The sequence below is a fragment of the Podarcis gaigeae genome, assembly GCF_964106915.1.
Source record: "Podarcis gaigeae genome assembly, chromosome: 12".
Lineage (NCBI taxonomy): Eukaryota > Metazoa > Chordata > Lepidosauria > Squamata > Lacertidae > Podarcis > Podarcis gaigeae.
This window is the reverse complement of record NC_139688.1, coordinates 14314029-14339057: the sequence shown is the minus strand read 5'-3', so window position 1 is coordinate 14339057 and position 25029 is coordinate 14314029. Positions and strand designations below refer to the sequence as shown.

The 25029-nt window shown below is 41.6% G+C and overlaps 1 protein-coding gene across 1 annotated transcript in view; it reads left to right on the top strand.

Moving 5' to 3' along the window:
• PTPRN2 (protein tyrosine phosphatase receptor type N2) overlaps nt 1-25029 on the top strand; it is a 608845-nt gene that overhangs the window by 154198 nt on the left and 429618 nt on the right. Inside the window, exons 4-6 of the mRNA XM_083704687.1 lie at nt 12694-12811; nt 14609-14771; nt 24024-24477. Of these exons, the coding sequence (XP_083560813.1) occupies nt 12694-12811; nt 14609-14771; nt 24024-24477 (735 nt within the window). The remainder of the gene's footprint in view (nt 1-12693; nt 12812-14608; nt 14772-24023; nt 24478-25029) is intronic.

Genomic DNA, 25029 nt, shown 5'->3' with positions numbered 1-25029 from the left:
AGCTAGTATCAAGTCAGACAACTCGTCCATCTAATTCAGTGCTGTCTATATGGACTGCCAGTGGTTCTTTGGATTTCCATCAGGGGTCTCTCCAAACCTTACCAGAAGATGCTGAGGACTGAACCAGGGGTTTTCTTTGTGCAGAGCAGTTGCTCTCCTACAGAGTGACGATCCTTCATTATTAATTAACTTTTATGTAGGAGCCACAGGTGAGAGCTGTAAGCATGTGACAGCAGCCACACCCCGGGAATGCCTTTGACTGGCTTGCTAAACCAGGTGAGGGTAGCCGATGGGTCTCAAACCCTGAATTAGGGACTTCCCTTGCATGTGAAGACAGGCTCTACCACTGGAGCAGATGGGACAAGTACTCGGTTCAGTGGTCAAGAAGGCGGTGTCTTCATGTGCTGTAGAAGGAAGTGAGGGCTCTTCTACCTGGGAAGGAAGCCCATCTAGGAGAAGGAAAAACTCTGATCCTAAAACCTCCACTGTGGAATCATCTTCAGGAGAAGAGAAGGCTAAGGAGTAAACTCTACACAAATCTGGAGTAGAGTCCCTAAGATGTTTTGATGGTGCCTTGTATACCTTCTTCCAGCAACTCCTTCAGCCAAGCTGGTGCCAAATGTATTGCTCTGCTCAGCGAGGCTGAGAGAGGGGTGGGTCTTGTCATCTGGGCAGTCCAGGACCTCCTTACACACTGACCAGGCTTGCACATCGTGGAAGGTTGCTTTGGGGCTGCTAACACAGCGGTTTGACTTCCGCCCCAGAGACACACTCCATTGTCTTTTGAGACAGCCGGATGGCAACATTATGTAGTATTAACTCTGTACAAGAGTTGAAAATGCATGTCCTGCTCCCAGTTTACTATCTAAAGAATTATTTCCACATTAAAAAAAGAAAAAAAGAAGAATGCTCAGTAGCATGGAAGCTAAAATGACCTCAGCATTTAACTGCAACATATTAGGAATTCTGGCAGTGAGATTCAGACATCTCATTCACTGTGCCATTAGACCAGAAGATGGGGCCATTAGCTTGTTATCCAGTGCTTAGACATCACTGCAGCTGGTCAGAAAAAGGTACTACAGTTTGCTATCCCATCAGATGTCAGATGACACCATGGGCCAATGGAAATTCAACTCTGGACAAGCTCCTCAGTCTGTTATCAGATTAGTTGTCACCAGTGTAGTCCTAGTCAGTGTATCTATACACCACAAATACATTTCTGTTCACAGAGATTCACAGAAAACAAAGCAGTCTACAACAACCGAATATAATCATAACATAAACTATCTCTGCGGAATAACACGAACCATTCAACAATGAACGATTCATTTAAAATACACCCCCCAAAAAATAAGCACAAAGCTTACCTGTAGAAGATCCATTAACAATATTCTATAACTTCACATTTTATACTTAGATTCAGCATTTCAGAAAGCCCCCACACTGTTCTTTTGGCAGTGGATCGTTATGGAGGCTCCTTTTCCTGTTACAGGGCTGATATATTATATAGACAATCAGATGGCATATGGAACTTTCACTGGGTCTCGTCACAGATACTATAGGTGAAAGGAAAGGTGCCTGGCCAGAAATGCATAACAACTGTGAAATAAGACCTCTCCCCCCCCCCCCCCGCCCACCAAATAAAAAGTGTCTGCACCCACTCACACTCCTATGTGGACAATATAGCTGCAGCCTGCAGAACATGCAGCCATCAGGTTTGAAGTTGGATGGCTGTCATCTATTAATGCCTGACGTAGGCTGCAGGAATGGAAAGAGCACCATACCTGGTTAAAATGCCGCTTGCTGCTCAAGGCTTGCATACCGTGCCAGCCTGATTTGGCTCAAGCACATGATTTGTGAGGGAAGACAGCTGTATTTATTTTTAAAAAGAACTCTGATGTACCAACACAAAGTAGAAATATCTTTTCTGAACAGTTAATCATAGTGAAACACATTCTAGTTTCTGTTCTGCTGGTGCCGTGTCAGGAGTTCAGGAGTTTACAAGTGGTACCTCAGGATAAGAACTTAATTCATTCCAGAAGTTCGTTCTTAACCTGAAACTGTTCTTAACCTGAGGTACCACTTTAGCTAATGGGGCCTCCCACTGCCGCCGTCACATGATTTCCGTTCTCATCCTGAGGTAAAGTTAACAACACGAGATGCTACTTCCGGGTTAGCGGAGTCTGTAACCTGAAGTGTCTATAACCCAAGGTGTCTGTAACCTGAGGTACCACTGTATAGATGACTTTGTGGGGGGGTGGTAGAAATGGTTTCAAGGACTTTGATTCTGTTGAAAGATTCGAACGCTACCCATGACTGTGACAATTCTGTATACTGTTGTCTCTGTTGTTATTATTCCTCCTACCGTATATGCCAATTTTTGTCTCATAGACCTCCAAAGTGCTGAACAACATATTAAGACAAAATACACAATAGAGCACCATAAAGTGCTGTAAATCAATCAGCATCGGAGCAAAGCAATTATAAAGCAGCAAAATCACAACACAGGAGTGCCAAAAACACAGCCTCCCTCCCTCCATTCCGAAGACATTTTTGTCACTCCTAAGATTCAAGCTTAACCTATTTTGATAATTGGCATGCATAATAAATGGGCTGCTTATAGCATTTACATGGATGTAAGTTAGTTTAAAAAATCCCATCAGTACTGGCAAAACATGACACTTACTGTCACCCCATGACAAATAAATATGCCCCTAAAAAGCATATTCGTTAACACAGTCTATTTTCTCAGGCAGCATTTGTGCAAGCAGAAACTCAGAAGGCATTTTTTTCTGCTACCCATTCGTTTGCAGTGTGTCAGTGCCCTGGGCTAGCACGTATATATAGATCTGCCAATACAACAGGAGGCTTCTTGCCACCCCCAGCCCCCACTGTGTTCTAAGATAATATTACTTTTTATCAATAGAGCATACCTTCCCCAGATCGCCTGGTGCATAGGAATTGGCTTGGGCAATCAACTATTTCCTGTTTCTCTAGTCAACAACTAATTTTCAGTAATGTATTTCAACTGACTATTATCCCCAAAGGACCAGCTACCTTGTCTCTGCCCACAAACTCCCTCCTTCCTTCCTAGGTCAAGGGATGGTTAGCCCCATAAACAGCACCAGAGGCTTCAGGGACTTCAGCTGTACCTCTGGTTATGAATTTAATTCGTTACGGAGGTCCGTTCTTAACCTGAAACTGTTCTTAACCTGAGGTATCACTTTAGCTAATGGGGCCTCCCACTGTCTCCTCGCAGCCGCCACACGATTTCCGTTCTCATCCTGAGGTTAAGTTCTTAACCCGAGGTACTACTTCTGGGTGAGCAGAGTCTGTAACACGAAGTGTTTGTAACCCGGGGTGTTTGTAACCCGAGGTACCACTGTATATCCCTGTTTCCCTCTGTCCATGTTTCTTCAAAGGAGCAAACAAGGGAGGCACTTTTTAATTTTACTTTTTTATTTATTGAATTTGTTCGTTGCCTTATCTGGCCCAGTTTACAGCCAGCCAACCAACAGTCAACCCCACAACACACAGAGAGACATGAAAACTAAGAGGAAAAATAAATACATTAAAAACATCCTGTCCACTTCAAACAGGACACTGATAGTTAAGGGCCAAAGGCCTGGTTATAGAGGACAGTTTTTACCTAGCACCAAAAGATATTCCTAGAGTGGTTTGGCTGGCACCTTCGTTATACACCTTTAGGCCTCAGGCAAAATGTGCTTCTTCAGCCAGGCCATGGCTGATTAACATCTTATACCCCTTTTTAATGTGTTGGGTGTGTGTGTGTTACTGTTTCTTTCCCCTTGTCTTTATCATGTATCTCGTGCTTTTATATTGCAATTTTATGTGCACTGCCCTGAGATATGCAGATGAAAGGCGATATACAAAGTTAATAAATAATAACAAATAATAAATGAAATAAAGATATATAATGAGGGCACCAGGCAATAAGGACTTAGTATATTTTGTCAAGTTTACGCTTGCTGCTCCTGAAAATGCCTGGCATTGTTTCTCAGCTGTATCTGAACGTGCCTGATAGGTTTAGGGCTCGTGCCAAATTTCCATCTTATTTTAATAAAATGTTTGATATGAGCCAATGTCCCCAGTCCTTTTGGTAGACTGGTGCCCACTTCAAAGGCTGCTACTCCAACTGGTGCTAATTGGCTTCACTGCTGGCAGCCTCAGAACACAGAAGGGGGCATGGAGATTGAATTACACCTGCACTTTTTTTGTATACATCTGCTGTGTTTGTAAAGTTGTTGTTTCTCGGTCGTTCTAAAGCAAATTCATGGTGGTGGAAATATGAAGACTATGAAACGGAGTTTTGGAGAAAATAAAAATTAGGACTATGTACCGAGGCAATATATAAAAGGATCTTATTCTGTGGTGGCTATTATTATATTATGTACTGCAATGTCATAATGGCTCAAGATTCAGCTTCAGGTTTGTGATTTCATGGCACCTGAACCCGCTATTTTTTACCAGTGCACTGAGAGATTTGAAGCAGGCTCAACAAACCTGGCTGAGGAGCAATTTGGGATCTGGTATAAATGGGCATCTTGCTCAAGGAAACCTCTCTCTACCACAAGTCAGGCAATCATTCTATCACCATCAAGAGTCAAGTGACACAGGGCAGGCACATGCTCTAGTCCTCGAATGCAGTAGCTCCAACTTCTCCTCTTTCAAGACTCATGCTCATCAATTGCACTTAGACTTAGTTATAAAACCTTATCTCCATGTATCCAGCTGTCCTGTTTAACGATGTAGGAAAAGGCTGCCCTAGGCTCCTCAGCAGTTGTTGTACCCCTTTCTGTCACTTGCATTTATTTCTTGAAACCAGGGTGAGGAAGCTGTGGCTCTCCAAAGGGACTGCAGCTTCCATCATCCCTGCAAATTGCTCATGGTTGCTGATGGAGTTGTAGTCCAACAAAATGCTGACCAAAATCAGCTTTGGCCGATGCTGGTCTAGACAGTTCTTCTGGATTCTGGAAGGACTTCTGCTGAGCCCAGTTCTTTGGCCTGGTGACTAACTGATTCCTCCACTCAGAATACATTGCTCACACCTCTCATTTCTAAAAAGGTCTGTATTTAGTCAAATGAAGTTAAGAAGCCTTATTTCCCATTTGTTATTAGTGATACAGCTTTCCCCAAACAGGACTACATCCCCCATCTGCCACAACTTTGTGCCGCAGCTCAGGTCAGCTTGATGCACAGCTGATGGTGTGCAGTGGGGAGTTAACTTCCTGAAATAATCTTCAGGCTGCTGGTGCCGTTAGATGAAAATGATAAAGAACCCATTCAAACACCTACAGACTGTTCCACTTTATTAATGAAACTCAATGGAAAACGCGGGAGATAGTTGAATGAAAACCAATATAGAAGCCAGAAATTAAGTGTCTACCTAGGGACCAGATGGAGAACTCTCTTGACAAAGTGTTAGTATAACTCAATAAATCAACATTTTCAGAGCGGGCCAAAAGGGACAGGTTGTGCCTTACTTGCCATATAATCAGTTGCACAGAATTTAAAGAAAAAAGGGGGGGGGATGGCATTAAACAAGGCCACATGATTGGCACAAGGCATCAGGAATTCTTCAGAAATAAAAAATGCAATGTGCGTTGTGCCTACTGCAAGCATCCAACTGTGAGCTGAACTGAGGTGGGCACAGCCCACCTTCAGAGATTCCTGCTTTGATTCTGCGTCCCACCCCAGTCCTCTGCCAGCTGCTACTCCCACTTACCTTGGGGAAGAGGAACAAGGTAGCAGCTGGTGAAGGGTTCTAACAGAACAGCTAGATTGCCTGCGCAGCTGGAAACTGCACACAACATCTTTTCTGCTGGGGAATCATAGGCAGGACCCAAGCCATATGACCCATTCCCTGGAAGGAAATTATATTCTGCAAGTCATTTCCAGCTAAATGGGTAGCTCACTGGTCTTTGCTGGATCCCTGTGTTGGCTTTTGCCCTGTCTCACACCCTCGGGAATATTTTGGGCTTGGGAGCTGGGACAGAGTAGCAAACTGTAAGAAAGGCAGGAAAACCAGGATTCCTCACCTGTGTGTGCCAATGGCCATGTAAGGAGCCTCCAGAACTGTGGCTTGGAAAAGCATCCTGGGCAGTGAAGATGCTCCAAGCCTAGATTGGCCCCACTTGGCTCCACTGGGTTATCCAAGGTGGTTTTCTGTTTGCCTGAGCAATAATGCACACTTCCTAGCTCTCATTCCTGAGCATAAGCTGGGCTCCCTACTTGCTGACTCCTCTGACTGCTGCTGTCTACAACTCTGGCACGTCCTGAGGCTGGCATTTTGGCTTTCAGGCGTTACATCAAAGACTTGGAGAGCCTCCTGCAGAGCCCCCATCAATACATTACACATGGTCCAGTTTTACTATTCAAAGGGTGCAAATGCCTTTTTTTTCCTAGGGTGAGCACAAAGCTGCTCACCCATCAACGAAATAAGTGGGCTCAAGCAGGGCACACACTTTCCCCTCGCTTTCCCAAATGAATGCAAAGACATGCTATGCAAAGGTCAGTATTTCGAATTAGGATAATTTTATGCTGAGTGGTAACTCAAGACTGCCGACAAATTGCGCAGAAGCCTTCTCTATTACGTATCGCATAAAGCTGGCAGATATTATGCCGAAGTGACAGGAGAGCTTAAATAAAGCAGCCTGATGGAAACTGGAAGGAACTATTAACAGTAGACGGTAGAATTCCCTATTATCTGCAGCTTGGTTATTCAAAACATCTTGTTATCAAGATTGACTTTGTGTCCTGCATGCTAATCCTCTTCCCATGTAATCCTGTGTAAATAGCATTCCTGTTTATCTGAGCAGTTGCCCTCTAAGATGGAGGATGGGTAGCTCCCCCATAATTACTATTGTAGCCCTCAGCTTGTGTTGAGGGTTAAAATGAAAGTATTGCTGCCGGGAAATATTAGAAACAATGAGAATTTAGTTTGTTTTGGTAGGTGCTAAAATCAGCCACAAGAAAGGCCTTATCTTTGGCGCATAAATATCTAACATAGAAAAGAGATGCTTTCTTTTCTTTTTTGAGCAAGTCGTCTATTAAAACATGTGAACCTCATTTGATTTGTTGTTCTTAAGCTCTGAAAATGGGGAATGGGAAGGAGAGTGAATGCTCCTTCTCTAGGGAGTCTGGGAAGGCAGCCTGCGGAAAGTCACATCTATATGTTGACCTGTTAGTTGTGAAAACAAGAGAAGAAAGCCAATCACATACAATTCCGCAGACATTCTGACAGCTAACAGAGGCATTAGCAATTTGCAGCACACATGACACAGGGGCTGCAAATATCCAAGAATCACACTGAAGAGTTTCCTCACTGAAATAAAATAGTAGGCTAAAGAAGCAGGAGGGCATAGGGAAAAAACTTAGAGAAAATGGAACATATCATCGTTCTGTATGCTGAAACTAATCTTAGGGCACAGCTTGAAAAAGGGAGCCATGTAGTAAAAAAGAACGTGTAATATTTTGTTACAGAAGCGGAAGACAAAGCAGTGCACTGGTAAATGGCAATACACAATTGTGTTCATTTTTTACTGTGGATTTGGGTTATGGGATACGTGGGCTCAAACAATGCACACAGCAGTTAGTTTTCCATTTTATTCATGCCATTTTATTCATAACCCCACTTATTTCATACATGTTTGAAATAAATGAACTGCTTAATTATTGTAATGCCCCAATGGATTTGTTACTGCATGTGTTTTAATTATGCATTGATTTTATAGTTGTAAACTGCTTCGGAGCAATTTTGGCATATGAGCAGTATATAAATGAAATAATAATAGCAGCAATAATTTTGTACGAAAATTGATTTTTATGGGTAAGGTTCTCAAACGGTAAACTCTTTTAGGAACTTGGTAAGTCTGCCGTGTTCCACTGTCCTTGCAGGTCACTAATCAGGACCTCTTCAAATAAAAGTGCAAATAAAAGACTAATGCTGTAGGCTGGAGACTGATACTTCCTCTATGGCTCATCACATTGCAGCAGCAGACCTACCAAAGAGGAGTAAACAAAGCCTCTTCAGGGCTAGCCCAATACGTCTTGCTATCTGAGGCAAACCAGATTGTGTGCTCCGCCTCAGATTTCTATTTCTGGATCTTAACTCAACTGGTAGTTGAATCTTACTTCAACCCATTTAATTGGAGAGTATCTTCCACTGTACCTGGGTAAAGGGACCCCTGACCATTAGGTCCAGTCATGACCGACTCTGGGGTTGCGGCGCTCATCTCGCTTTATTGGCCGAGGGAGCCGGCGTACAGCTTCCGGGTCATGTGGCCAGCATGACTAAGCCACTTCTGGCGAACCAGAGCAGCGCATGGAAACGCCGTTTACCTTCCCACCGGAGTGGTACCTATTTATCTACTTGCACTTTGACATGCTTTCAAACTGCTAGGTTGGCAGGAGCAGGGGCCGAGCAATGGGAGCTCACCCCGTCTCGGGGATTCAAACCACCGACCTTCTACTCGGCAAGTCCTAGGCTCAGTGGTTTAACCCACAGCGCCACCCGCGTCCCCATACTGTGTAGAATACAAAGTTGTTATTCAGCACCTCTATCCTAGCCCACTCCCCAGTATCTGCTGCCTGAAGCAGCTGACTCACTTTGCCTAATGGTAGGCTGCTCCTGCTTCCTTCGCCCAATTTCAGTTCTGGAACAACTAGGGTTAGTTTTACTTGGGGCAAAGTTTGCAACCAGGAGAAGTTACTTCTGGGTTAGCGGAGCTTGTAACCTGAAGCGTTCATAACCAGAAGCTTTTGTAAACAGAGGTACCACTGTACAGGGAGAAATGTTGGACTGCAGTAATACAATTTTCTCTTTCCATTTTTGCTTAAGGCTTGGATTTGGAGGGAGAGGGGGAAAGAGAGAAATTATGCGTAGTTGCTGGGCATGCCAAGGTGCTTGCAGAATTCATACTTAATTTCTGTGTGTGTGTGTGTGTGTGTGTGTGCGCGCGCGCGTGCACATGCACGCACGCGCTTCTCAAAAACAATTTTACAAAATCCATTCTCTTTCTCAAACTAGTCTTCCTTCCCCGAGCATCGCTACTTAAATCATGCAGCATTTCAGTTTATATTTTTGTTGGCTTCAAGCGATAACTTGTCGGCTCCATTGTCTTAACTAGATCCCTCAATGGAAGAATGTGGTTCTGCATTGCCCATCTGTGGGAATTCCCAGTTGGAAATATGTACAATGTAGGCAGAGCTCCAGCAGGGATAGATAATTGGTAGTTGTGTGTCCCACCATACAGTTCCACATTAGTGACATGGAAATAATATGTGTACAACGGAATGACTGTGATCCTGCTCAGCCATCGGTGTTAAATTGTTATAATTGAGTTGTGGGCCAGGAGCAAGCCTGTAGGTGTGGCAGCACAGACAAAAGGGACAGGAAATTGCCTAGTAGCTTCATTTGCTGTTGCTCAGTCTTAATTTTGATTGCAATTGTCAGCTTGGTATTAGTGCTGTTGTGTGAGCTGTTTTATTGCAGACGGTGTGGGTGAGATTTCCCCCCCTTTCCAAAATGAAACAGTGAAAGGATGCAGCTGATTGTTTTAGGCAATACTAGTTATATTTTCAGTGAAACTTTTTCCATGGAACGTGTTGAATAGTAGGCTATAAAGAACCAGTGCGTTTAGAAGCAAGTTTATAAATCAGTGTAAAAGTAATCCTTTTAAAAGTAATAACCTGATGTGTGGCAATTAAAATTATTACCACTTGTTAATTTATGAATCACCCTTTGCACATGTTACGAGGTGAATTGCAAACGTTATCATAAAAGCAGCTAAAAATAGTTTTTAAACCAGTCCAAAAGTTTTGACATGAACAGCTTTACATCCAGCTGGAAAGACTTGCAGAAGCAAAAATATATTCTATTTTTTTCCTGAACCAACAGCTGCAATACAGATGTTCACTTTTAAAAAACTGCTTTCCCAAGCCTGTTCTTGAAATACTTTTATGTAGATTTTTTACTCCTGTAGATGTTTTGGATTGGGTCAGCAGCTTAATGCAAGAGGCCAGCCAGTCTGGCATAGTGACGGATTGCTAGGAAAGTCTGCACCAGATCTTTGTTTTAAACAGAAAGCTATGGATGAGGCACTGTCTCCCTGCCTAACGTGCCTGTTAGAACTGTTAAAATATTAACAAATATGCACAAAACTCACCTCTTCAAAGGAAGAGCAGGATAAAAAAAACCCTGAAGAAAAAATATTATAGCATTTTCAAGTATTAAATATTAATCCTGGAGATACAGTGTTAAAGATACTGTACCTCCAAAAGCCATTCCAATATGCTCACAGTGACTTATCCCCAAACATAGCATTTTAAAAGGAGTTATGGATTAACACTTTAATCTGAAACACATTTTCTAGAAAATAAATTAAGGATGTCTAATTTTTCAATTTGCTTTCTTTAAAAACCACATTCATTTCAGTTTATGTTTTAAAACATAATCACATTAATTTTCTTTCATTTTAATTGTACTCATTTTCATTTTATCTTTCTTTTTCTTCTTCCTTTTTATTTTAATGGAGACCCAGCCTGTCTTTTGGTACCCTTCCCCTTCTTGTACATTTGGTGTTTTACATCTCGTGGCATTGAAATATCAGGAATTCTACCACCTCCTTTCTCCAGAATATCAGATTTTCCATTGGACAAAGACTCCTAGACTCACAGACCCAAAATCCGAGGCAATGATTCCAATGTAAAACTAATTTGAAATGAAAATTTATTTTTCATATTCATTTTGAATATGAACATGGAATGCCCTAACATCAGATGTCAAGGAAATAAACAACTATCTGACTTTTAGAAGACATCTGAAGGCATCCCTGTATCGGGAATTTTTTAATGTCTAATGTTTTACAATTATGTGCTGTAAGCTGCCCAGAGTGGCTGGGGAAACCCAGTCAGATGGGCAGGGAATAATAATAATAATAATAATAATAATAATAATAATAATAATAGTAATAATTTTGATGTTGAATGAATTTGGATGCATTCATTATGGTTTTAGAACAAACTCATGCCCCTAAAATAGACCTGCATTGATTTTAATGCTTGTGTATTGCCTGAATTCTGCACATGCTCCTTATGCTATGAAACTGTCTAGTGATGGTCTAGCACAGGGGTAGGCAACCTAAGGCCCGTGGGCCGGATGCGGCCCAATTGCCTTCTCACTCCGGCCATCGGATGGTCCGGGAATCAGCGTGTTTTTACATGAGTAGAATGTGTCCTTTTATTTACAATGCATCTCTGTGTTATTTCTGGGGCCTGCCTGGTATTTTTACATGAGTAGAATGTGTCCTTTTATTTACAATGCATCTCTGTGTTATTTGTGGGGCCTGCCTGGGGTTTTTACATGAGTAGAATGTGTGCTTTTATTTAAAATGCATCTCTGGGTTATTTGTGGGGCACAGGAATTCGTTCACCCCCCCCCCCCCAAATATAGTCCAGCCCACCACGTGGTCTGAGAGCAGTGGACTGGCCCACGGCTGAAAAAGATTGATGACCCCTGGTCTAGCACATGTAGAATTGTCTTTTGATCAAATGGAAATATGTTCCAATGAATAGGATGCATTTCCAAGTGATTTGAGATGCACCTGAAGTTCAATTAAACGTGATTGGTGGCAGTTTTAATACAGTAATAATTGTTATCATAGATGTGTTCTCAACTCAACAATATCTGTATTAGTGGATAGTATTTCAGTAAGTGGACTTAGGTTGGGGAAGCGGAATGTCAATAATTACCAGGAAGCGATACGTTTATTATTATTATTATTATTATTTATTTATTTATTTATTTATTTATTTATACCCCGCCCTCCCCGGCCAGAACCGGGCTCAGATACTGAATAATTACATATAACTCCAGGTGGTAAGCCTACATAAATTAAAAGTGTTAATCATAACATTTACAAATCTAACAATTATTCTTGGAGTTGTATAATTATTGTGTGATCAGTAGTGCATGTAATTAATGCATAATTGCATGGAATTTGCTTTTACAGTGACACCTTGCCCTTGTTTAAAGGTCTCTGTTGCAACAGTTGAGTGTAAATAAAATATGAATTGGTCTTCATATATAATATTCCACTGTCCATTAGAATAGTTAGCACTAGATCAGTGTTATTCATACCTGAGCAGGTCACAGAAAAGGTTTATGGAAAATATATTGTGAGATTGGTGAGATAGTAGTCCTCCTTGAAAAGCCACTTTCCATTATATGCTACAATTTAGTTTTGAAACTTGGCATGACTTGTATTTTTGACTCACTTATTGTCAAACACCTCTTCTTTGTAACAAAGCAGTAAATACTGTTTATACAGTAAAGCTGGTTTATAGGTCCATAGTGACTAAGAAACACTAAAATTCTAAGACTAATCTCCCTTTTAAATCTCATCGCAACACCCACCGTCTTCTTAGAAGAAAGCATTTTAAAAGGCTTCAGTATTTCACGAGAAAGGTCTGATTACCACAGTGATTTTTGCAGGGGAAGGAAATCTGCAGCTGTAACAAGTAGAAAGTTTGTTAAAAATCTTGTAGAAGTTGAAATTTCTGTTCATTATAATTGCTTTCGTAACACAAGATTGAGATGCCCCGTTTTGTTTTGTTTTTGCTCTGTCAAAGTACTGAGTTTCTAAAACTGTATTTTGCACAACTGTTTTCCAGGTTTTACCTGGCAAGATGATTATACACAGCATGTTATTGCCCGTGAAGTCTCATATCTCCATAAGATTCATGATTGGCACCCTGAGGCATTCTCATCAGAAGAGCCTGATGCACAGAGGTAAATACCCAGGCATTTTATGTATCATAATGTTTTATGTTCTCGATTATGGGAGATGAAAATCTTATTTATTTATTTATTTATTTATTTATTAAAAAAACTGGTATGTTTGGCTCACATTACAAGTTCAGGATCTCCCTTGTACTGGCGGGGCAGTGGGAAGCAGAGATCTTATTGGCACATGTGGTGGAGTTGCACCAAAGTTCATGAATTTTGGAAACAAGTGAATACAGAAATCTGTACACTTACAGGTGAAAATGTGATCCTGGATCCTTCACTATGTATTTTGTCTGCTATTGATAAAGGTAGGGCAGATCTTATATGTAAAGAGTTAATTGTAGATCTAGTAGCTGCTCCATTAGTGATTGCTCAGGTCTGGAAAGAAGCTTCATGCTATACGTAAGCAACTGGTTCAATAAATTTTTTTGCGTCAATAAGACACCCCATGTATAAGACGACCCCTATTTTTTTTAACCCAAAATTAAGAAAATGCACTATGTACTATCCATGTATATGACGACCTCTTATTTTAAACTTCAAAACTTTAGGAAAAAATATAGTCTTATACACGGAAAAATACAGTATGTTCATTGCTATCTTAGAGAAACTGACATGTACTAGTCAGGTGCCTGTGATGTTGTTCCTTTTGATTTCAGCTCCAATTCAGGGTTATTTATTAAACTTATGACATCACAGTCACATGAATGGCACATTCCTTCAAAATATGATTTTATTTGGCAGCATCTATAAACAAGCAAGACCTTTTATTCCCACCCCTATTCCCTTCATTGTACAAGGTAAGTTAATGGTTATTATGACCAAAGAGAACCTATACTTGGCCGAAAGCCTTACTATTAAAAGTGCTGGAAACACTTCTAGCTCAACCTGTTCTTAATTCTTTCTGGAAAGTCAAGACCCTCTTGTTCAGTTAGTTGCTGATTAAGGAAAACCTGTCAATCATGGGGCAAAAGAGATGTAATCATATTGGGATCAACAGAAGATTGAATGGAAGTGACACTTGATCAGGATAAATGTACACATTTTCACTTTATCTGTCATCTATGATCTGGTAACCTCTAGGTTAGTTTGCTGCAATGCATTATATGTGGGGTTGCCTCTGAAGATGGTTCGGAAACTTCAACTGGTGCAGAATTTGGTGGCCACGCCAAATTCCCACCAGGAATTTTGGAATGCTCCAGATAGTTGAGGGACTTTGTTTTTAATCTTTGAAGGACAGTGTTAACCATCCCTCCATCCCAGGCATCCATACCAATACTAAGTAAAAATAAAAACAACGGGCTTGTTTTGTTCTTCCACAGCCCTTTGATCCAGTGGAAGCTTCTGTTAGCGAACAGGCAGAGAGGGAGTTTTTGCTGATTCCACTTTCCTTCCGCTGCCCCTGTGCCCCTCCCAGATCTGTTCAAGGGGGTTGGGGACCCCTTGTAACAGCATGGAGGGAGGTGCAACAGATTGGAGAAGTAAAAAGGAATCTGTGAAAATCACGCTCTCCTTTCAGTTCATGGAAATCTCTGTTGGATCAAAGAGCTTTCTGTCAGCAGAGGGACCCAATTTGATCCAACCCATTCTTATTAACCATTTCTGAATATATCTTATTGAGCTTGTGTCTTTTTACTGAAACATTGATATTTCGAAATATTCTAGTGTATTTCACCTCTCAAAAGTATTAGTTATATGTTGCTGGGGACTATATACTTAATATTCAAAGGTGTTGGTTAATTTCTGAGTCCATTGCACGTTTTATAATGTAACGTTGTTTAACTTTATTTCAACTTGCAGGTCCACAAAGCAGAAAGCTGAAAGCAACAGGAATTTAGGTCTGGAAAAGGATGTGAACTTTGCCAAGTCTCCTCAGCAATACCTTGCCTACTTGGACATTCTCTCCCAGTCTGCGATTCCAAATTTATATTCAAAGATAAGGGGCAACAAAGCCTCTCTTAAGGTACGGTGGTTGTTGTTGTTTCCTCCTGTTCTTCCTTCAAACATTTCTTTTTCTTTTTCTTTGCTGTTAGACTTTGCCATTTTTGTGATATTCTTCCTAGGAGGCTGGCCTGGGGGTGTATGCAATCTCACAGCAGTCATTAGTTTTCTGGCCAATGGTTAATGCAAGACAGTGTTACTGATTCTCCTTCTATGATTGCTCTGCTCCACCAGACTGACCACTGCTGGTTATAATTAAAGAACAGGCTGTAATGATCTCTGGCAGGCAAGCAAGCCCCGATAAGAATTAAGGACTCTCCGGCAGTTTTATGTACGTTTATTTATAGAAAAACACATCCAGAGCACGGCTTCTCGTCTGCTTGCACTAATGATAGTTGGTCAGTCTGAATCTTTGTCCCCCCCACAGTAGGAAGGACGCCAAACTCCCACCTTTCCCCTCTTGCCCTTCCATTGTCCTCTGATCTTATCCAGTCTCCTAGAACGGGGACTGAGAGGCTGGCCTCCACCCTCCCCACTTCTACTTGACACTGTCTCAGACCTCTGCTTATCTGCTGATTGCCTAGCAATGCTCTGGCTGCCTTAAAACTCTTCCTCTTCTTGAGAGCTAACAGAGTCTTCCCCGGGAAGGGGGTTGAGCTGCCCTTTCTTGACTCTGTCAGCCAGCTATCATTTGCAGAGTCAGTCCCTCATTCACTTAGCTCAATTTTTGAGTCTGACTCCTATCCTGTGCTCGGGGGGGGGGGGGGGCATGTTCCTGACACAGGATGCCTCTGAGCACATTCTGAGTCTGGAAATTTGTTTTCTAGACCAGAACTGAACTGAGCTCACAATCATTTCACATAAAAGTCCATCCCTTTTAGATTTCTTCATTTCAGCAGCCTTAGGTAGGAAAAGTCGCCATGTTGTTGCTAAACAATTAGCAGCCAGAAACCTTTGTTGATCTATTGCAAATCACCCAGGCATCTATCAGAAGACCCTGACCTACTTACCTGACCTAACTTCGACACCTCTGGTGTATAACTGTTTAGCAGCTACCCTGTATGTAGAGGAGCGGTGATAACATTTTGTTAAGTGTTTCGAAGACAAAGTGCTATGGCAAGCCTAAGTATGGTAAGTATTAGCTTAGGGCACTGATTAAAAGTGCCACCTAATTAACAAACAGCAGTTCTCTAGATGGTGTTCAACTGTAATGGCTTACTTTACATTTTTACAGGATACCACCTGCCTAAATTAGTAGTAGGGTCTTGAGAGGTGATAAATGGCTGAAATTTGCAATTATGCAGCTCCCCCTTTCCTCCCCAGAAAAAGAACTGAACATAACCCACCCTCTGACATGGATTATAATCATTTGCTTAATAGGTATGGCTGGACAAAAAGTTCTTTTTCAACTTTCTACTGAAAGGAATTTTGATGGCAGTAGGGTGCCATTTTTCATAACCTTGCAGATAAGTAAAATAAAAATAAAAATTGACTAGCGTATACTTTTTTCTTTTCATCATCTATAGCGTTTAACCTGTGGTGGTTTGTTCACACCTACATTTCAGTGGTTGATGCTACAGTGAGCAATGAGCATTCATGTTGTGGGTTTTGGGGAAGGTCAGCCTCCATGATGCCCTGAGCCCCTTCCAGTTTTTGAGTTCCTATATCTGTTGTGGTAGAAAGTATGAGAGCAAGCTTGCCAAACCAGTTCTTTTGTCTAGGCAATGGTTGCGGCTGAATAGTGAGAGAGACCTAAGGAGCAAAACCAGGAGTATTTTAAAGGTGTTTAGGAGGATGTAACCAAGTGTTATTTGCCCAAAGATGAAGGAAGTTCTGGCCAAAAATAACAAGGTGTTTTAATGTTGTTTGGGCAGTTTCATAATGGCAACTGAGTTCATCTAATTTGCTTACGTAGTGCCTGACATTGTCATTTAAGTGGTTAATAAAGACAAACCCCTAGTGTGTCCAGTTTTCTTCCAATTCTGCCCCACCAAATGCACAGTGTCGTCCCCCCAAATGAACATTTTGCATCCAACTGCACACTAAAAATCCCCTGCCTTAAACTGAGCACTATTGGATATGTAATAGCAGTAACATGTGATGTTTGAAGTTCTCAGAATTACTGGAAATGAACAGCCCAAATAAATAAGCAATTGATTAACTCCACTGTGTTTGATGGACTGCTGCGCATATGGTACGCAATGCCCCTCATATTATAATGCTGAACTTCTGTGCACCTGTGATGACATGAAGATCATATACGTTTCTCGTGTTCCCAACATAACACGTCATACTTTTATATTTTAATATTCTAACACACACACACACACACATATATATGTAACATATTTTTGGGAAGCTGACACACACAGACCCAAGAACTGCATACACCCCTCCCCGCCCGTGATGGAGAAACATTGCTCTAGTGATTATGTAAGTCCTATATAAAATGTCTCTTTAGAGTTTGGTACTGTGCACATTTCACTTAGCAAATATATTTTGCAGTAAAAAAAAATAATGTATGTATGGCCAGGAAGGAGCCAGCAATGAGTAAGAGTTCAGTGCGTAACTTATGGCCCTTGATATTCAGAGAAGCTTGAGTGATGCAGAGATTCTAGGATGTTATAAAAGTAGCAGGGGAAGCTTTTTGTTATGTACTGAAGTTCTCACCCTGGGCCAGCAGGGGGATACTGTAGATAGTTTTCACTCAGGTCCACATATGCAAATACTGTCAGTCTAATGGAAGTAGGTGAAATGTAACCGATATGCTTTTGTGCCTAATTGAACCATTACATGTAGTGCTGTATATAAGGAACCCATTACAATTGTAACTAATGCCTTATCTCGGTGGGGAGCGGTGTTATGTACTGAAGTTCTCACCCTGGGCCAGCAGGGGGATACTGTAGATAGTTTTCACTCAGGTCCACATATGCAAATAAGGGATTGAAAGTGACGTTCAGTGATTGGATAGTTACAGAAAATGGTTACTGTTGCATTCTAGTGGAGCTCTATATAAGCAGGCTGGCTGAACCCTTCAGTTCAGTTCTGTTCTGGCCTGTGAATAAACAAGAGCTGTTTGAAGAATCGCTGTGTCGTCTGATATGTTCACCCACAACCTAACACTTTGGGGGGCATTTTGGCTTTCCAGTCGAGAATGAAGTTTGAGATACTAAACTCCACAGAAAGCCAGCTGCTTTTGTTTGCCCAGGTTTCCTTCCCATAACACACATGATAGAACAGGCAGTTTGCGGAAGATGCACTTTATAGCAGAGTGGCTGTTTATCCAGCCTCCAGTCTGTCCATTCAAGTGGCAACTGCACAGTCAGGCTTCAGAGGCAAAACTATTACCAGTTTTGATCTGAAGAGAGTCTTTGGACCAATTTTTTTTCTTGATCATCTATATGCAGCGTGGCACTTTTAACTAGAGGGTTTTAATTAACAACCTTCCTCATGCAGGTTTCCTCTGAAGTAGATGTTGAAACTATTTCAAAGCTTCAGCTTATCTCAGATAGGAAAAGGTTACGTAAGATCCTTAACTACGATGATCCATCTTCTCTGCCAAGCCACTGGTGGTTTCATGATATATTAATGAACTCCCTCTTGCCATCACTCAATATGACTGCTGGTTGTTTAATGTTACAGCGTTCCCCGAAGCTTGCATGAAATACTTAGAGAGAATAGAAGATCATCTTAATTAAAATTTAGTTTAGGCCAGTTCACGTAATCAGGATTTTTTCCCTGTGTATCTATGGATATGGAGAACATGTCACGAACTCTACGAGGTATAGTTCTTGCCATCGTGGCAGCTGTTCAGCAAAATAAAGATACATGCAGGAATGCAATTGATATTCTCTCATGCCCAGTTCTTAACCTGAAGTAAAGGTATGTCTAGCAGATTTTCATGTCATGTTGTCCAAGGATTCTCAGAGAACGCTGGACTTGGAGCCTGCACGCCCCTTCGCTGAGAAGTCTCTGATGTCAAGGAATTCTTATCCTTGTAATCATTGTTACGTTTGGTGGGATTGTGTTATCTTGAGTGGTCTGTGGAGTCTTCAAATGGTTCAGCTATTGTTAATAACAGTTTTTATCTAGTGCACCATAATTTTGTTTGACGGCTGCTGATAAACTATTTTTCCTCACTTAGATGTGGCTAGTCTAATATTTTAAGAGTCTTCAAAGGATAAAATAATGTGCACTTCTGTGACATTTCTTTCTGAAGGGTCAGTTACTTAAGTAAATCGTAGTGAGCAGTGTGTCATAGTCAACCTGACTTTAAGTTAATGTACATGTTTCAAAGTAATTTATTTTCTTTTTTATTGTTCATCCTGTATTATCTAGGTCACCTGCACCATCCATGATGGGTCAAGTGAACTGTTCTTTAGAATAAAATTTTTTAAAGCTCATCCTCTGCAAAGATAGGGATGACTCAAAGTTAACAAATAGTTTTAAAAAATCTTAAGACCATGACAAAATCTGATAAAACAGTAGTTCCTTCACCTGAGCAATGCATCTTTTATTTTACATTCACACAGCACTTTTTATTCCATCATGGAACTCAAGGCGACATGCATGGGATTCTTGGACAGCCTACCGTTTGGTATTGACCCCATCCAAATCGACTTGGTTTCAGCAAGGATGATGTGTCATGCACTATCAAAGCATGCCATTATTTTAAGAAGAACCAATGGTCTGGAGCAGGCATGGGCAAACTCAGTCCTCCAGATGTTTTGGAACTATGGTTCCCATCATCCCTGACCGCTGGTCCTGTTAGCTAGGGATGATGGGAGTTGTAGTCCCAAAACATCTGGAGGGCCGAGTTTGCCCATGCCTGGTCTGGAGCATTCTTAACTCCCTAATTGCTCAAGGAGCGGGCAATGGCATATGGCAAAGGTGTCCCTTCACCAGACTCCGCTAGCAGGTGGCTCCACTGTTGCAGAAGCTGCTATGGAGCTATTGCCAGTGGCATTCCCACTGTAGCAAGCACAGGGTTCCAAAATGGGATTTTTCAGGGACAGAGCAAGGTGATCCAAGGATCTGCTGGATCCTAGGCTGGGTCATTTGTTGTTGAGGGGGCTTGTTCAGGCCCTTCTGCTGTGCCAGCCTGGATCTGGTATAGGAGCAAGGAGGAGGAGGAGGAGAACTTGCGCTCCCATCTTACCTCCTTAGTGGCAAGAGCCAGAAGATATTTGGATTAGATGGTGGCTCCACCTCACTAAGCAGCCCCAGGGTAGCTACCCATTTAGGCACACTTAGTTCCCATTGAAATCAATTGTATTTGAGCAAAGTCATGACTATTTAACAGGCAAGTATAGCTTGCAGCCACAAGTCACATATGGAGTAGTTCCAATGTGATAAAGCCTATTCCGCATTTTTCCAACTGTTGTCAGATGTAATTACTCTCTGGCTCAAATATCAAACCTCATTTGATGCATGTTCATGTTGTTGCTTTTCCCAGCCTGCCCCCTCCAGCTCTCTCTTACTTTGCCCTCTTATCCCTTGCTAGCTATTTCCTGTGCCATACAGCTAATTTTGCCAGCAAAGTGAATTTACAAATCCCTGTCATTAATAGCAATTAGATTTAAAAAAATAAATAAATAAGATATTCTGCTGTGGGATTACCCTGTGAAACTCATTTTACTTTTAAATGAGGCAGGTTAGTAGTGTCCAGAGGTACTCGGCGAGAATAAAAAGACCAGATAAAATGGCGGTAACACAAACGATCTTAATTCTTTGATTAAAAACATACATCAGGAAGAGCTAAGTTCTATGCAGTGGGTCTCCCTCATCCTCCTCTTCACAGAAAATAGAATAAATTACCCTGGTGCTATTTAATATAGTAGTTGTGTGACTTGGGATTGCTCTTTTCTAAGATCACATAATTCTGCTGCTACATTATTTACCTGTGCTAAGTCTTAACTGGGTGAAATTTTCAGTTTGTACCTTTCTGTTGTGCAAACATATCCTGACCTATTGCGTTCCATTTATCTCTAGGAATTTCTCGCTGCCTGAAGATTGTAGAAACTTGCTATGAAACAAGGGTGAGAAGTACCAAGAAGGACTGTGTTGGATTTTATCTCCTGGTCTAAAGTTAGCCACATATGACTTTATTCTTTACTAAAATCAAACCTGGCGAACTTTCGTCAAGGGATACAATCCAGTGCAATCCATCCCGACACTTCCAGTATAACATAGAATTAACTTTCCTTTCTTGTTTTCCAATGGAAAGTACAGAGACAATTCACCACAAAGATGCCAAAGAACAGGGCAATGCAGGTCTACATCCATAGTGAATCACGGTCAAAGATGGTTTTAACGTTAATACTGGAACTTCAGGCTGTATGTGGCTCTAGTCTTTTTCTCTCTCTTTGACTTTACATTTGTTGTCAGAAATGAGGGTGCTTTCAAAATAGGCTTACTTGCTGTTGATGCCATATTTTTAATTAGGAATTTTCAAAGAGCATCCCAGTCTGCCAGTGTTGTGACCTGTCAAGCTGCTGAGAGACTGCTGGTCCTCTCCTGATACCAGCTTAGCCTGCGATTGACACTTGTACCCAATTTGTATAAGGCTGCTTGAAGTGTCTGTGTTCTTCTTCTTGATGGGCTTGTTTGTTTACAGGAGACTCAGGGAAATCGCAAATCCTCTTCAATATTTGAGTGTTCAGGCACTTTTCGAGTAGCTGTGTGTGTGTGTGTTTTTAAAAAAGCCACCTTTGATTATCCAGGTCAAACTTTTTGCAAACTGTCTCGTAAAGTTTGTATAAAGGAAAGGGTCTTCATTACTTTTGTTAGCTGTTTGAATTTGGTGGTGCTTTCAGAGTACAATATTGACGTCCAAAGACTGCTTACAGGTAGAGAGGACAGTGATTTTCCTTTTCCCACAACCAGGCATTATAGAGGGTCCCTGACTTTCAGGAGCCTAGGTGGGGGAGCATAGAGAAGCTTCAATTGTGCATGTGCAACTCTCCGGGTTGCTCCTTGGGCGGCCTCTGTTCTTTAGACTTCAAGAACTATTTTGCATTTGTAAAAAAAAAACAGCAACATATGAATGCCTCTTTGTCTTTTCGATTTCCACATCACTTTGCTCAAATTCAATGTACAGCATAAGTAGCACCTTGCAATTCAGTTTATTTCTCCCTTATTTTACAGACGTACAGTAACATCCAATTGTTGAACAACAATTGTGGATACAGATAAAGGAGTTATGAATCTTAAAGGGGTTTAGAAGAATAGGTTATTATCTTAAGCCATTTATGGTTTATCATTATCATAATAATAGCTCAAAGGATGCTTTGCATGAATGCCAATTCCCCAGCAACTTGCTCAGTATAATAAGGCATAGAAATATTCTTTGGCATAAGGTTCCTAGCACTGGTGCAGGGGGACAAATGTCCCTGATATTAGGATTCTGAGTCGGTATGGGTGCTTTTCGATTTCATCATGAAGCATTGCACTGCATAACTGAGATGAGGACCAGTCTTCCTTCTGTTCACTTTCGTGGCATCCCACAGGTGCTCGATTCTTCTGCAAGTGTGGCTGTGTACACATTATCATCTTAAAATGCAGCAAGGTCATTCCCGCCCACTGTGTTTCAAATTGCATTTGCACCTCATTGTAGGTCTGATCAAACACATCAAGATCGGGTGTGTTTCCAAGTCACCTGCTGTCTCTCCATACCAGTGGGCAGGGAAGGGGGCGCAGATGTCTCCATAAGGCTTATTAAATTGAAGCTGGGGTGTTTGGGGGGTGGGGGGAATTCATCAAAATTCAGCATTTCTCAAATTGCAAGGTGGATGTAGATTGTAACTAAAGTTGTCTTGTCATTGGCATCCATCTGTCTCAAGAGACAATGGAGTGCACCTCTGGGGGTGAAGTCTCCTAGAAGCTGCCAGCATGTAGATTGCCAGGAATAGACAAGATTGCCAGGAATAGACAAAAACAGCAACATATGAACTTTTATTGAAGCCTCTTGGAGTAATGGCGTTGCTCTGAGTAATCTCCAGGCACACCCTCTTCTCTCCTCAGTTGTCAACAGCCCCACCCACCTTAGGGTGGCTGCTTAGGGCCATTTGTCTTCGAGCTCTTTGCTCTCCTACTTCCAATGCTCATCAGGTTCTGGGGGAAGGGGGGTCAGGAATGCCTTCTAGTGATGACGTGTCTCCCATTATCTCCCAACTTTGCCCCTCATCTGCCTCTGAGCTGTGACCTCCCGCAAACCACTGTTGTAAATCTATACTGTCTTCCTCTTCTCTGCAAGGTTCAGGCTGGGGAGGAGGCGGTCGCCACCATTCCTCCTCTGTCCAGTCCCTGGCAGCATGTGACAGTGTCCACACCCCAGAAACAGCTTCGACTGGCCAACTAAATGTTGTGTGTACTTGTTGGATCTCCCTATCCCGTGTTTGCCCACTTGAGTGCTCCGATCTGCAGAACTGGTACTGCTACAGGTGCTGGATAATACCCCGCAGTTGTGAGAAATGGATCTTTTAGAGCAGCAGCACCTGTATTTTTGGAACTCCCTATCTATTTACATCAAGGAGTCTCTCTTCTTCGCACCTGCTTAAATCATTTTTGTTTAGACAAGCTTATCAGGACATGTGGGCATTGATGAGATATTATCTTTGTTATTGTTAATAAAAATTATTTTTAAATACTTAATTGTTTTGAACTGTTTTAAATGATAATTTTAATATTGCTTGTAAACTGCTTAAGGGTTTTATTACAACCAAGTAGTTTTTGGTTAAATAAATGGAACAAATAATCATCGGCTTCCCAATCTAGCAGTGAGAGTTTAAGGCATACCATGTAAACATGTGTTTGCGCACAGCCTCTCTCTGTATAAAAGATCTAAGAATCATGTTTCATTATATTTTAAAGGCAAGTGTCCTGCTCTTGTGAATAGAAATATCCATTTTGAGGTATACAGAAGATGCCCTTTATGCCTCAGAAACCAAAGAAAGGGTTGATAAATTATTGGTCCTCCAATGCTAGGGTTTCCATGCTATCATAGCAACTTATATAAGGGAGAAACAGATAAACAAAGTGTCCCTTTGCGCCAGCACAAAATAAACAGACCTAGTAAATGTGCATCATAATTGATATATGATTCAGAATCCAGTCCTGATTTGCATAGGGAATGTGGGCTACCTCCCTCCCTTTCTTAAACATGAAGTTAAAGTAGGAAACACACCATTATGTATTCTTATGGAGTTCCCATGTTGGCTAATTAGAAGGGGTTAGCATAAGACTGATTCTAATACAACTATCCTTTTCCTTCTAGGTTGATAACGTCCCACCTGACACCATCATCAACTACATGGTGCAGAACTCCAAAGGAAAAGCTCCTGCTTTAACCCATTCACCAGCAGCCCATTCAAAATATACCGAGAACATCCCAGTGAGAACCTTCAGCCAACCACAGAGAGATAAATTCCCACTAAAGCCAGATGACGGATTTGACAGAAAGGCTCTGTTGGCGGCATTAAATGCATATATCTCTCAGAAAGTTGCGGCAAAAAATCTTGATGGAAGTGCTCCTGTTAGCAGGACTAAAGTGTCTCCTCCCTATACCAGTCGGCTCAAGCTTCCTCAGGCTGACCATCTTGATGGAACAAAGTTGAAAGAAAAACCAGGAGATATTGAGATGAGGCCACCATTCATAAGGAGGCCTGGATCTGGACTGGTGCCTGGTTCTGTCCAGAGCAATACGAAGGCCCCTCTAACTCCAGTAGATGGTAAGGGATCCATTTAATCTTCGTATGAGTGCTCACCTATTGTTCTAGACCAGGCATAGGCAAAATAAGCCCTCCAGATGTTTTGGGACTACAGTTCCCATCATCCCTAGTTAACAGGACCAGTGGTCAGGGATGATGGGAGTTGTAGTCCCAAAACATCTGGAGGGCCGAGTTTGCCTATGCCTGTTCTAGACCAGTAATTTCATCTACTGGGATTCTTTAGAAGTTTATCAAGGGATTTGTCAATGAGAAGGTCAGTCTTGGCATGTCCTCTCTCTACCATTGATGGTCCCATGTAATGCACAGCTGCAGGGGAGGGGAAGCATGTGATTCAGTTCAGACTGCTCAGGCCTGAACAGTGCACCTTTTATAAGCAATAAATCACTCCCCATAATCCGCTGCAATGCACACAAGTTCTGTGAGAGTTGTGCAGAGAAGTCAATGTGAAATTACCTGAAAATAAAAATAAAAATTGAAATACATTGTTGTAGTCAAAGGAAGAATAGTCTGAAGCTATTAAGATACCTGCAAGCTTTTGAGCAGCAGTGCATC